The sequence below is a fragment of the Schistocerca americana genome, chromosome X, assembly GCF_021461395.2.
Source record: "Schistocerca americana isolate TAMUIC-IGC-003095 chromosome X, iqSchAmer2.1, whole genome shotgun sequence".
NCBI lineage: Eukaryota > Metazoa > Arthropoda > Insecta > Orthoptera > Acrididae > Schistocerca > Schistocerca americana.
In genome coordinates, this window is record NC_060130.1 from 807,500,331 (window position 1) to 807,514,449 (window position 14,119).

The 14,119-nt window shown below is 41.8% G+C and overlaps 1 protein-coding gene and 1 non-coding gene across 2 annotated transcripts in view; one reads left to right on the forward strand and one right to left on the reverse strand.

The window, feature by feature from the left end:
* Nucleotides 1–13,623, forward strand: part of LOC124556770 (homeobox even-skipped homolog protein 2) — an 85,008-nt gene extending 71,385 nt beyond the window's left edge. The window contains exons 3-4 of the mRNA XM_047130779.1: nt 3,762–4,000; nt 12,080–13,623. Coding sequence (XP_046986735.1) covers nt 3,762–4,000; nt 12,080–12,299 — 459 coding nt within the window. The 3' untranslated portion in view covers nt 12,300–13,623. The remainder of the gene's footprint in view (nt 1–3,761; nt 4,001–12,079) is intronic.
* On the reverse strand, nt 2,020–2,094 carry Trnas-cga. Its single transcript has one exon. It is a non-coding gene; the product is annotated as a tRNA-Ser (tRNA).
* Nucleotides 13,624–14,119: the final 496 nt, after the last annotated feature.

A 14,119-nucleotide genomic window follows, 5' to 3' on the forward strand; every position in this document is an offset into this window, starting at 1 on the left:
TTAGGTTTTCCATGATTTCCCTAAATCGCTTAAGGCTGATGCAGGGAAGGTTCACATGAAAAGGTACGACCGATTTCTTTCCCCATCCTTCCTTAACACGACTTGTGCTCCTTCTCTGATGACCTCGATGTCGACGGTACGTTATACCCTAATCTTTCTTTCTTTCCTTTCTTATTATATATATATATATATATATATATATATATATATATATATATATATATATATATATATATATATATAGTATCTTTGTGGTGCATGTGTTGTTTACAGATAGGATGTTGTGAGTTTAATGGATATAGCAGGGTGATTCATAATGATTAATTCCATTTCACAAGAATGTATCTTCTACATGAAAGAAGATATTAAGTTGGGGAAAACTTTATCGTACGCATAGGACTACAAATCTGTATTTTCGAAAGATCCACCTGATTTTATAAAAGCGTACCTTTCACATTCATGCGATACAGCTTTGGCTTACTTTTTACAAGTACGTTTAGGATCAACGTTTTTATTTACCTTTCACAAAAGTTCAAAGTGCACTTCTCCGAGCCCACGACAGACATGCAGTTGATAGTCAAGTACGTCCCATACGTTTCCCAGCGTGTCTGTAGTTGTGCATTCACTGCTGTCATTATGCGGCGTTGCACTTCACCCAAAGTTGTTCCAAGGGAAGGCACGTAGACAGAGTCGATCAAACCGTCAGAACATACGACCTTGGAAGTCAATGGTACTACGCAAAATCCATACTGCCTCTACGGCCGGTGGCTTCTGTCCGCAACCGCGCTGCTGCTACGATCGCAGGTTCGAATCCTGCCTCGGGCATGGATGCGTGTGGTGTCCTCAGGTTGTTAGGTTTAAGTAGTCCTAAGCCTAGGGGACTGAAGACCTCAGATGTTAAGTCCCATAGTGGTTCAAATGGCTCTGAGCACTATGGGACTTAACATCTATGGTCATCAGTCCCCTAGAACTTAGAACTACTTAAACCTAACTAACCTAAGGACAGCACACAACACCCAGCCATCACGAGGCAGAGAAAATCCCTGACCCCGCCGGGAATCGAACCCGGGAACCCGGGCTTGGGAAGCGAGAACGCTACCGCACGACCACGACATGCGGGCAGTCCCATAGTGCTTAGAGCCTTTTGGAACATTTAATCTACGGCCGCTCCAGTGCGGAGACAGCTCATTCACAAGAAAATCACACCCCACGGTTGAGACAGAATTGCACCTGTTGAAACGGAGAACGGAAAATGACTTTTGTTGTTGTCTTATCTCACCTCGACTCGATACACTTTGGCTAATGAACGAGTGAGCTAGCTGCAGCAGGAAGACCTCTACTTCAGCCGGCAGGAGTGGCCGAGCGGTTCTCGGCGCTACAGTCTGGAACCGCGCTAACGATACGGTTGCAGGTTCGAATCCTGCCTCGGTTCAAAATGGCTCTGAGCACTGTGCGACTTAACTTCTCAGGTCATCAGTCGCCTAGAACTTAGAACTAATTAAACCTAACTAACCTAAGTACATCACACACATCCATGCCCGAGGCAGGATTCGAACCTGCGACCGTAGCGGTCGCTCGGTTCCAGACGGTAGCGCCTAGAACCGCACGGCCACTCCGGCCGGCGAATCCTGCCTCGGGCATGGATGTGTGTGATGTCCTTAGGTCACTTAGGTTTAAGTAGTTCTAAGTTCTAGGGGACTGATGACCTCAGAAGTTAAGTCCGATAGTGCTCAGAGGCATTTTGAGCCCTCTACTTCAACCACATGTACCATTAGCCTACAGCTGGCGCCAAGGTGAACTTCCAGTTTCGATACGCAAGTTAAAATATACCCAGTGTGTCAGTCTTAGTTAATAAAGAAAGTTGGATTAATAGAAAAGAGATACAAGACGCAATGAAGAGCAGTGCGCTTCTTTACAGGATCCTTTAGTTGGCGGGAAATCTTTACAGATATCCAGAATAAGATTTTCACTCTGCAGCGGAGTGTGCTGATATGAAACTTCCTGGCAGATTAAAACCGTGTGCCGGACCGAGACTCGAACTCGGAACCTTTGCCTTTCGGGGGCAAGTGCTCTACCAACTGAGCTACCCAAGCACGACTCACGTCCCCTCATCACAGCTGTACTATTCAGATTCCGAGGGAGTACGTTCCAGGAAGAGTCAGACAATATGTCATATTTTCCCACACACGTCTCACGACATGACCGCAACGAGAAAATTTAAGAAATTATAACTAGTTCGGAAATCTACCGACGATCAATCTGCCCACGCGATAATGGAACAGGGACTGGGGAATCAAATAGTGATACCCGAAGTACCCTCCGTCTCACACCGACACGTGGCTTGCGGAGTACAGATTTAGATGTAGATGTATCGCGTGTACCGGTATGAAATGAGCGTTTTTTTTGTGAAAATGAAACACTAATTTTTAATACAAAAGTAAAATCATTTTATTCAAATTACTGACCATTGCTTTCTATACATTTTGACCACCTTTCTGGCAATTTGTGGACATCACGCCAATAGAAATGTTCGTTGAAGCAAACCAATCAGACACCCAATTTTCGACTTTTTCGTAGGAATCGAAGTGTTCCTCAGGCAATGCGTGTCCCATTGATGAAAACAAATGGTAGTCGGAAGGGGCTAAGTCTAGTAAATACGGCGGGTGAGGTAGCAGCTCCCAGCCAAGTGTTTTTATTGTATCCTGAACCAGTTTTGCTTTGTGTGCAGGTGCATTGTCGTGTAAAAAAATTACTTTGCCATGTCTTCTGGCCCATTCTGGTCTTTTTTCGATCAACGCATAGTTCAAATTGATCATTTGTTGTCTGTAGCGATTAGTATTCACAGTTTCACCGGGTTTTAGAAGCTCATGACACACCACACCTTTCTGATCCCACCAAAAACAGAGCATTGTCTTCTTGCCGAATCGATCTGGTTTTGCAGTCGATGTTGATGGTTGTTCCGGAATAACCCATAATTTTTCCCGTATAGGGTTCTTAAAATAAATCCATTTTTCATCGCCAGTAACAATTCGATGCAAAATTGATTTTCTTTCATGTCTTTGAAGCAAAATTTGACAAAAGGTTTTTCGGTTTTTCCATCTGCCTTTCATTCAGTCCATGTGGCACCCATTTTCCACACTTTTGGATCTTTCCCATAGCTTTCAAACGGTCGGAAATTGTTTGTTGTGCAACATTCAGCATTGCTGCCATTTGCTTCTGACTCAAAGTGTCATCTTCATCCAATATTGCTTGCAATTCGGCGTCTTCGAACTTTTTTGGTGGTCTACCACGTTCTTCATTTCTTATATCAAAATCATTATTTCTGAACCGTTGCAACCATCTTTTGCATGTTGCTTCTGATAGAGCATGATCACCATGTGCCTCGACAAGCATTCAATGCGACTCTGCAGCACTTTTTTTTCAAATGAAAACAAAAAATTAATGCTTTCAGCAAACCATCCCTTTCTCGTATAAAATTCGACATTGTTAACGCGATGAAAACATATGATGTTGTTTGTTCCATGACTTGATGTATACTAAATATCTTTGACAGATGTCATACCAACCAAACAAAAAAAATTAAGGCTCGTTCACAACAAATGTTCCCTATCGACACATTTGTATCTTAACGCTCATTTCATACCGGTACGCCTGGTAGTTGTAGAAGATGTAATGTTGTGAAATGGGAGTAATCTTTCCGAAAGACCTCGTACTTTGGTGATTTATTTTGGCGCGAGTGCTAAGTGGATGTGTCGGCGCAGGTGTGGTTCCAGAACCGGCGCATGAAGGACAAGCGGCAGCGCATGGCGATGGCATGGCCGTACGCGGTGTACACGGACCCCACGCTGGCGGCGAGCCTGCTGCAGGCGGCCATGTACGTGCCGTGCCCGCCGTACTACCCACAGCCGCGCTACGCCTACCCGTACCCCAGCCCGAGCCCGAGCCCCAGCCCCGCGCAGCCGCAGCGCCAGGACGACTGCGACGGCTCGCCCAGCTGCAGGTAAGCCGCATCAGGTAGTGCTTGGCTTCTGCCTCGGTGGCCCCGGCTTCCATTCCCACTGACTCCCTCAGTTATTTCTTCACTCTGCACTGCAAGAGACTGCCGTGGGGACCACTTGGCTTCGCCAAACCAGATTTGAAACGATTGGTGGAAAATAGCTCCTAATTTTCAACCGATAGCTGTTTCAAGGAAACGTACACCAGTATGTACTGATCCAACGCCAAGAACAGTAATATCCTCTTGCAACAACAAGGGGGGTAGGACGTCAAACGGGCCGACTTGGAGCAGGAGAGGAACCACAGGACATTTCAATTTCCACTGTCTATACTTTTACAAATAAATTCATAAAACTTTGTCAGCATGACCAGGAGGGATTCAGAATTTACACTCATAACAGTGGAAGTTCTAAAACATAACGAAGTAATTTTTTTCACTTACTAATGGCAGCATTTGTTGATATAGGAACACATTTCTTCGTAAGTAAGAGAGATTCTTCGATGAATTTTGCACAGCATACAAACCATACTTAAAGGTGTATGAAACTCTAGAATTTTCCAAATCTATTAAAAACTGTGGTAGAAATTGAGGTAATTATCTATAAAATTTGTGTTTTTTTTCTAAACATGAAGTTTAAAATATAACAGTTCATTCGTTTTTTCATAAATTAAATAAATCCTAGAGTTTCATACACCTGTGAGTAAGGTATGTGGCCGGCCGCGGTGGTCTAGCGGTTCTAGGCGCTCAGTCCGGAGCCGCGCGACTGCTACGGTCGCAGGTTCGAATCCTGCCTCGGGCATGGATGTGTGTGATGTCCTTAGGTTAGCTAGGTTTAAGTAGTTCTAAGTTCTAGGGGACTGATGACCATAGATGTTAAGTCCCATAGTGCTCAGAGCCATTTTTAGTATGGTATGTATGCTGTGCAAAATTCATCGAAGAATCTCTCTAACTTATGAAGAAAAGTGTACCTATAGCAACAAATGCTGCCATTAGTAAGTGAAAAAAAGGATGAAATTTCACACGTAAAAAAAGATTACTTCGTTATGTTTTAGAACTTCCACTGTTATGTGTGTAAATTCTGAATCCTTCCTGGTCATGCTGACAAAGTTTTATGAATTTATTTGTAAAAGTATAGACACTGGAAATTAAAATGTCATGAGATGTCTCTCCTGCTCCAAGTCGGCCCGTTTGACGTCCTACCCCCCTTAAAGTAATTTGGCAATTCTTAACCAGCAGAAAAATGCTCCTATAGGAGCATAAAAATGTGAATATGTTCCTGTTTATTTAAAAGACTGTGACTGAAATGTGGGGCACCAGCTACCTCTTTCTACCTTCCTCACTACCTTTAAAAATTTTCCCGAAAATTTTCGCATGCGAACATATTCGTGCTTTCTTAAAGGGGAGGTTTACTATCATTGGCCGGAAAAAAAGCATGTTGTTTGAGAATCTTTTTCTCGCGATGTGTTGTTGTTGTTGTTGTGCTCTTCAGTCCTGAGACTGGTTTGATGCAGCTCTCCATGCTACTCCATCCTGTGCAAGCTTCTTCATCTCCCAGTACCTACTGCAACCTACATCCTTCTGAAGCTGCTTAGTGTATTCATCTCTTGATCTCCCCGATGACTGGGTGTTGTGTGATGTCCTTAGGTTAGTTAGGTTTAAGTAGTTCTAAGTTCTAGGGGACTGATGACCATAGATGTTAAGTCCCATTGTGCTCAGAGCCACTCTTGATCTCCCTCTACGATTTTTTCCCTCCACGCTGTCCACCAATGCTAAATTGGTTATTCCTTGATGCCTCAGAACATGTCCTACCAACCGGTCCCTTCTTCTTGTCAAGTTGTGCCACAAACTCCTCTTCTCCCCAATTCTATTCAATACCTCCTCATTAGTTATGTGATCTACCCATCTAATCTTCTGCATTCTTCTGTAGCACCACATTTCGAAAGCTTCTATTCTCTTCTTGTCCAAACTGTTTATCGTCCATGTTTCACTTCCATACATGGCTACACTCCATACAAATACTTTCAGAAACGACTTCCTGACACTTAAATCTATACTCGATGTTAATAAATTTCTCTTCTTCAGAAACGCTTTCCTTGCCATTGCCAGTCTACATTTTATATCCTCTCTACTTCGACCATCACCAGTTATATTGCTCCCCAAATAGCAAAACTTCTTTACTACTTTAAGTGTCTCATTTCCTAATCCAATTCCCTCAGCATCACCCGACTTAATTCGACTACATTCCATTATCCTCGTTTTGCTTTTGTTGATGTTCATCTTATACCCTCCTTTCAAGACACTGTCCATTCTGTTCAACTGCTCTTGCAAGTCCTTCGCTGTATCTGACAGAATTACAATGTCATCGGCGAACCTCAAAGTTATTATTTCTTCTCCATGGATTTTAATGCCTACTCCGAACTTTTCTTTTGTTTCCTTTACTGCTTGCTCAATATACCGATTGAATAACATTGGGGAGAGGCTACAACCCTGTCTCACTCCCTTCCCAACCACTGCTTTCCTTTCATGCCCCTCGACTCTTATAACTGCCATCTGCTTTCTGTTCAAATTGCAAATAGCCTTTCACTCCCTGTATTTTACCCCTGCCACCTTTATAATTTGAAAGAGAGTATTCCAGTCAAGATTGTCAAAACTTTTCTATAAGTCTGCAAATGCTAGAAACATAGGTTTGCCTGTCCTTAATCTTTCTTCTAAGATAAGTCGTAGAGTCAGTATTGCCTCACGTGTTCCAATATTTCTACGACTGTGTTATACATATCAATGTCAAATTTGGTCAATATGTTTATTGATATTTTCTCGATACTGAAATTTTTTCGACCGGAAATGTCGCAGAGCAAAGGGAGAAGTGCCGTCGGAACGAAAGAAAATTTCGGTGTAGACTTCCACGCACGGCATGTAACAGGTCAGCCGGCTCGTCTGAAATCAAAACTGAGTTGACGTTAGCAAAGCATACAAGATTCTTTAGGAGTTGTACCTCGCTTACGTTATTTGGACCATAGGAAACAAAATGGCAGCCATTTGAAAAAATAGGTTCTTTTCATCAATGTATTCGAATTCGTCGGCCAAGTAAAACTATTTATTGTTGATGGATCGGAATAAAAGTGGTACAACTCCTAGACAATTTAATTAGCTTCGTTGGAAACAAAGAATCATCCCAATCGGTTCGGTAGAATTGAAGTTACCCTACCGCGCGATAAAAATGTCACTTCGAGAAAAACGCGTCTGAAGTTTTGACTATATGTAAATGCAGTATTATGCAACTTACGTTCAATCTGCTATTTTGGGTCCATAAACTAGTCCTTTCTCTTCCTCATGGAGGGCGTTCTGCTCAATCCGGGCCATCCTGCACTGCTCCAGAGCCGCTCGTACGGCCGGTGGCAAGCGGTTTTCGGCCGCCCGAATGCTTGGCGAACTGCGTCGAATAGAGTCCCGGGCTGACGTCCATCGTTGTCAAGGTTTTCAGAATTGCTGAATACCCTTCGTTGAAGCTGCTCTCTGGCAGGAAAGTCGCAATCTCCACAGTCTTCGCACCAGAATGCAAATGGTTGGGGGCTCACTTCCAAACACACGCGTTCAAACTTTCATTTGAATTTTGTGTGTCCCTCCCAAGCACCGGTCGTCCGAAAGAAAATAAAAACTGGTGTGTGAAAAAGGCCGATTTCAAGCAAGTGCATTTGTTTGTTCAATCGCGAATAACAAGCAAAAAATGGTTCAAATGGCTCTGAGCACTATGCGACTTAACTTCTGAGGTCATCAGTCGCCTAGAACTTAGAACTAATTAAACCTAACTAACCTAAGGACATCATTCACATCCATGCCTGAGGCAGGATTCGAACCTGCAACCGTAGCGGTCGCTCGGTTCTAGACTGTAGCGCCTAGAACCGCACGGCCACTGCGGCCGGCGAATAACAAACATTTCCGTTCCGTATTCAGGGGTGAATTCTAAACACTTTTATGGATCCAAAAATGCAATAAAAAAAACGATTTTTAGAACCAAAAGATAGTAAACGTTCCCTTAAATATGAAACTCACTCGCATGCGAACATATTTGTGCTTTTTTTAAAATATGAAACTCACCTCAAACTCCCACAAGCTTGCCCAACTGTAATGCGCAAACACCCACTAGTCCATCACTCTAAGTCGCTCATACCCAGGCACTCCCAGTTGGCCTTTTTCACTCAATGATTCAGCCCAGCTCATTGTGATTATTTCTTTGTGTCTCCCTGCCATTGTCTCCTGTGTCACAGTCACAGTTCCCTTCGTTCTGTCCCACTACTATAGTCGCCTCTCACTGTTGCTCTCTCCCTCTTGGTCCCTATCACTGCTAATGTCTCATTTCTTCCTTCCTACTTCTGCTGCCTCATTTCACTGTCAATGTCTCTCTCTTCCTCGTTGTCATTGTCATATATTCTGTCTCTCATTGTCATTGGCTCTCACCGATGTGTACTTACTTCCTCTCTCTCTTTATTCCTCCCCCTCCCCCCGGCACTGCCTCTTTCCTTAGCACGGTTCTGTCACTGTCAACTACGTTCGATCATCATTGTGTCCCTCTCTCTCGCATCACCATTGTCTCCTTCACTATTTCTATAACACGGTCACTCTGTACTATCTTCCAGTATTTATTACTTTTCCGTCTCTTTACCACTTCCACTGTCTTCTTATCTCTCAGCATAAAATAGAGCGTATTTTTGGGAAAATTTTGGAAGATACTGTTTTGTGATAGTTAGGCAGTCGTACGTTGGTTTTAGTGGGTTCTCCTGTCACACTGAAAGGAGGGATGACTCTTACGTTAAGTGAAATTCGTGGGGCAGATACTGTTCCCTATGGAACTTACGTTTACTGGGGTGATAATGCCCCAAATTATTTGCTCGGGAATTTCAGTGACTGTTTCGCGAATACTTTGATGCAACAACACATAGTCCCATAATTCCTTAATCAGTGGATTTGCATATTGCTGAGCCATTATGATCTGTGCTAGAAAAATAGTTAAGTGTCTACTGCGATCCACAGTATATTTAAGCAAACTGAACTGGATACGTTTGTCTGCAAAATTTGTATGAAATTCCATAGATTACGATTCAAAATTTGTGTAAGTCGAATTTCAGGAGGATTGAGGGTGTCTAAAGACCAATAGTGGCCTTACAGGTTATTATTGTAATGTTCTTACTACTTTGACATCGCTTCTACTCGTATCATCGGTCTTTTGCCCAAAAGAATGTGTTCAGAAGAACTCTTCTCAATTTCCATTCTCCCAACATTTTTTTCAGCAAATATTGTTGTGTGTACTTCATAAAAAGACCCCGCTAATTGAAAAATTAGCAACAGAAAGCAATTCTCTTCCCTTTAGTGGTTAGTCAGTGAAGTATTTATTACGATAAATTTTAGAGAAAAACGGAAACCACGCAGTTGTTATATGCATTTTAGCGAAACTTTTGGTTCGATCCCCAGAGATCACTCACCGATTCCCAACGGAATTCATCCTGTTTTAAATGCCAAACACCACACAGGGAAGGTTTTTTTTCATGAACTTTCCGCTAATTTTGAATAGAAATTTTGTTTGTGGTTTCATAGCTGATAAATTATTTTTATGGAAATAATAGTTCTACAGTTGCAGTTTACTGTTTTTATTTCATTTCATTATTATTATTATTATTATTCGAATTTGGCTAACTCAGGACCACGTGAAACAGCTGTTTGATGACGACATATTCTTTACCTTTGTTTGACTTCCCAATACTTCTTTATTCTTGTTCAATGCTGTTCTCTTTTTTTCTTTTTTTCATGACCCTCGTCTCTTGTTTTGTGTTTTCTTCTGAAAACCCTTGAAATTTTTGTATCTTTTCCGTTAATTAATCTCTTTTGTATGACTTTGTTGTTCTCTACTCCTGTAAATCTTTTGTCCGCCTCTTGTTATCTATTTTCTTTAAGTGGCAATAAAATATAAGTCTCCACTTTCTCGTTGTGTGTTTTATGCTCTCGGGTGTATCACACTCTTTCTTCTTACTTTTCTATTTCCAAGTCCCATTTTCGTTTAATTATATTTTTATGTAACTTACACATAATGTTGGGGCAGCCAATATTGTGATTTGTAACATGAGAAACCTAGATCGCTTGATGTGACATTGTTTATTTTATGGCCAGTTTCGACAGTAACTAGTTATCATTTTCAGATTCTCAGTTCTGCAATGTACGGATAAAACAATGTTAGTGTAGTAATCTGCATGCCCTTACAATAATTATACAAAATGGACTCTATTACCTGAATAATAAAAGGTATATATCTCCCAGGAATATAACTGTACGTAAGTCTCGCCGACATACTGAGAATATGCTCCAGTTACAATAACACAGATCCACATTGGTTTGTCACACCTATAAAAATTGCTAAATAAAATATCTATGGCAACAATAAGGAGTACAGGAGCAGAAACAGGTATATTAGTAAAGATGATAGTGTATTAGTAAAGATGATGTCAACGATAACTCAGGAACACCGAGCTGATGCGCTTAACAGCCCATGTTGAGTAGTTACAAGCTTGGTCGCCAGGCAACGCCACCGCACTAAGACGACGATGTGTATACGATTAGTTTGAAGACCATACAAACATATAAAGAGGAATGTGGTTCCAACTGGACGATAAACACTGTCACGACTCACAACACGAACAAGCAAGGGGGGGGGGGGGGCATTTTGTTTCTGAATGACTGTTTAGTTTTTTAAGTTCAAAGAATCCTTAAAATTCTGAAAGAATAAAAGCTTGTACCACTTCTGCCCCCCCCCTTCAGCTCTCTTCTCTCTCCACATCACCCTCTCAACCCCCGCCCTCTCCTTTCTCCTATACACCCCCCCCCCCCACCCCCCCCCCACCGCCAACTCCTTTTCCACACCCTTTCAAGTACCAGCATCACTTATTATTTCAAGTTAACCATTAACCTCTCATCCCAGACATCATATGCCAAGATCAGCCAATGGAAGGAGCAAGAAATTAGCTGTCATAATACTCTCAATACCAATAATCTTAAATGTAACTGAAATATAATGTAAAAAATCTAGTTTTTTATATACCTGTTAAAATTGCACAGTTAATTTATAAATAAACATTTTACTAGTTTAAGCTAATTTACATTTATTTTCTATGTAATAAAGACAAATCTCTTGTCAATGTGTGTGATGACTAATAATGCCTCTGGTCAACTTGAAATCTTTGATACTGTAATTATATTGCAATCTTTGGCTTGTTTATAATGTGTAAATCCTGTATTCGTATCTGTGGCTAAGTGTGTTCAGCGATGTTTACGAAAAACAAGATATATGTTTCCAACAGTGCCTCATAAAAGTAATATACATCTAGTGAAAGTTTTAACTTGTGAAATTGTGAAAAACAAGACACAATGGTTTCAAAAATACGTCCTAAAAGAGATATATATATACCTGCAGAAAGATTTATCTGTAAGTAACACCTCAAAACGTAAATTAAACTGTAAATATTTCGTGTAACTGTACCACATGTAGTGATTATTTGCTCTTATACGTTAAACATAAATTATGCTGTAAATATTTCGTGTTACTGTACCACATGTAGCGATTATTTGTTCTCGTTTCTGTTTAGCCACAGATACTCAACCACCCACACAATGGGTACAAAAAAGCACTAAATGTATATACCATCTGATGATGAGTTGCTAGGCAGCTCGAAACCGGTCATGGTTAAATAAAATACATCTACATAAACAGGCGACTGGTTGCAGTAATTTCTGAAAACCTTTTCACACCACAGTCGCAGTGTTCCACATCCACAATGGATAAAAGTCTTACTCTGACGTTGTTTTTACCGTATGCTGTAGATCTGAGAATCTCAAAGATGACAGATAGTAACTGTCGAATCTGATCATGAAATTAACAACTTCACATCAAGCGACCTTTGCTTCTAATATTAGATATTATATCTTTATTTATATTGTGTGAAGTGCGTCTTTTAATAAGCCAAGTTGTCAAGCTGGAACGTGGACTGTCAGGGATCCCTGTTAGATTTTGTTTTGAGCGCGGCTGTACGTGTGTGGCAGATGCGGCATCGTGAACTGCGTGGCGGCGAGTTCGCTGCCCACGGCGTCGCCGTCGCCTTCGCCGCTTCTGTCGCCGCCGCTGTTCGCGACTGGCGCGGCTGTGGCTGGCGCGGCTGCTGGCGCCGGCTCCACGCAGCTGGCGCGCCAGCCTCCCAAGCTGTTCCAGCCCTACAAGAGTGACGTCACGCCGCACGCCGACCGCGACCGCGACCGCACGTAAGGCGCGGGAACCAGCGCGGCGTCTCGCGGCGCGTGTGTGATAAGGACACTCAGGGCAGCTTCTCTGGCAAATTCCTAGACGTAGCTCGGACCTGCTGCTGGAAAATACTGCCCGCTTGGCTGGTTGAGAGTATGGTATTTGTTGTGGACTGCAAAGATTTTACCGAAGAGTATTCTACCAAAGCAATGATTCGATTCCTAATGGACTGTAATTATCTGTTGGAATGACGTCACTGTAGAAGGGTGGTAGCTGATCGGAACTCAGTTTCAACCATAAAGGAAAAACGTTCTATCTGCTTTTTGAGGTTTCCTTCAAGATTATATTTCCATCGTGGAACCAGTGAGTCATTTACCCATTTCCTTTATTTCTACAGTATGTACGCTTGCAACAAGGCTCAACAGTCTAACCACAAAGTTTTCCTCTGGAAAGCTGGAGGATCACATCTCTGAAGATGTTGTGCATCCATTTTTGTGAAATTCTCAATGTAGGAGTCGTAGGTCCAACTGGTCAAAGACGGAACTCGTACGTTAAGTATAGCAAAAGCGCCCCGCTTACCGAATTTCGCGTTACTCTGAAGACCCCTTGCACTGAAATGAGTACTACTGCTGGTCCAACTCGTACGACAGATGTCAGTCAACGGTTAGATACATTCCAGCGTTTCAGTTTCTCTCGAACATCTAACATAGGAGTGGCAATAGATGGTATTCTATGCGCAGCAGCTTCACACTATAATAAGTATTTAAATCTTCCACAATTCGGTGGGCTCGGGAAGCGGTAGACGTCTGCTGAAGTGTGATGAACTGTTGGCAGACTAATTCTTCAACAGTGCTTTTTGGGCCATTTTTGATGCTTAGCAGTTGCCAATAACGAACACTAAATGGTTTCCTAGGACAGCAAAATGTTTGTCCCACTTTGCTCCAGTTTGTTAGAAAGTTGTGCGCGTGTTCATGATACAACACTGCTACTGAAATACGCTTATTGGAAAGAAATCTATGAAAAACAGGTTTCTTGTTGTTCTACTGTCGCTACGATCCTGTGTGTTAAACTGCCTCGTCTAAACATAAACCGTGCACAGAAAAATACGTGGTGTTTTATCTCCTGCTGAATGTCTTTCTTACCATTAGGGAAGCTTTGCTTCGCTAGGCTCACACGGTATAGTATTGTGTACCTTCATGTGGATTCTTTCTGTTCAAGTTTACCTTACAAAGGACTTCTTCGTATAATAGTTCCGTTGAAATATATGTAAGAATTTGTAACATATGTTTATACGCTTATATTTTATATGGTAAGCAAGGGGTGATGAGGATACAATCACGCCTATATAGAAAAGGAAGTTAATACAGTTCGCGAAAGCAGAAGCATATAAAAGAGCGAGAGAGTGAATGTTGTAAACACGACCTTCTACAGTGACATCAAGCTAAAAATAGCAATTTCGACACTTTCCTATGTATAACTGCCTCTCCAACCTTGTCCACAGCCCATCTACACTCGAATGCGAATATCGTCTCTGTCGCTAAAGGTAAGGAAAATCGTTATGAGAACTACATAGCGGACCTTATCTGCATTGTCTCACCAAGTTCTCTTTATGGATACTTGTCTGTTTTTATATATCCAGTTTGAATAAGTTCGCTTCACAGGAATTAGTCTCTCCTGTAGAACTTCAATGCCACCGAAATGTGACAATATGGTACTTGTATTGAACAACAGTACTTCTATGTATTTTTTACTTCTCTGCTTAATTTTAGTATTATAAATACTTACTATGACTGAGGCACACAAAGTTGTCCATATGAGCTCTATCAGAGTACGTCATTCGAGTT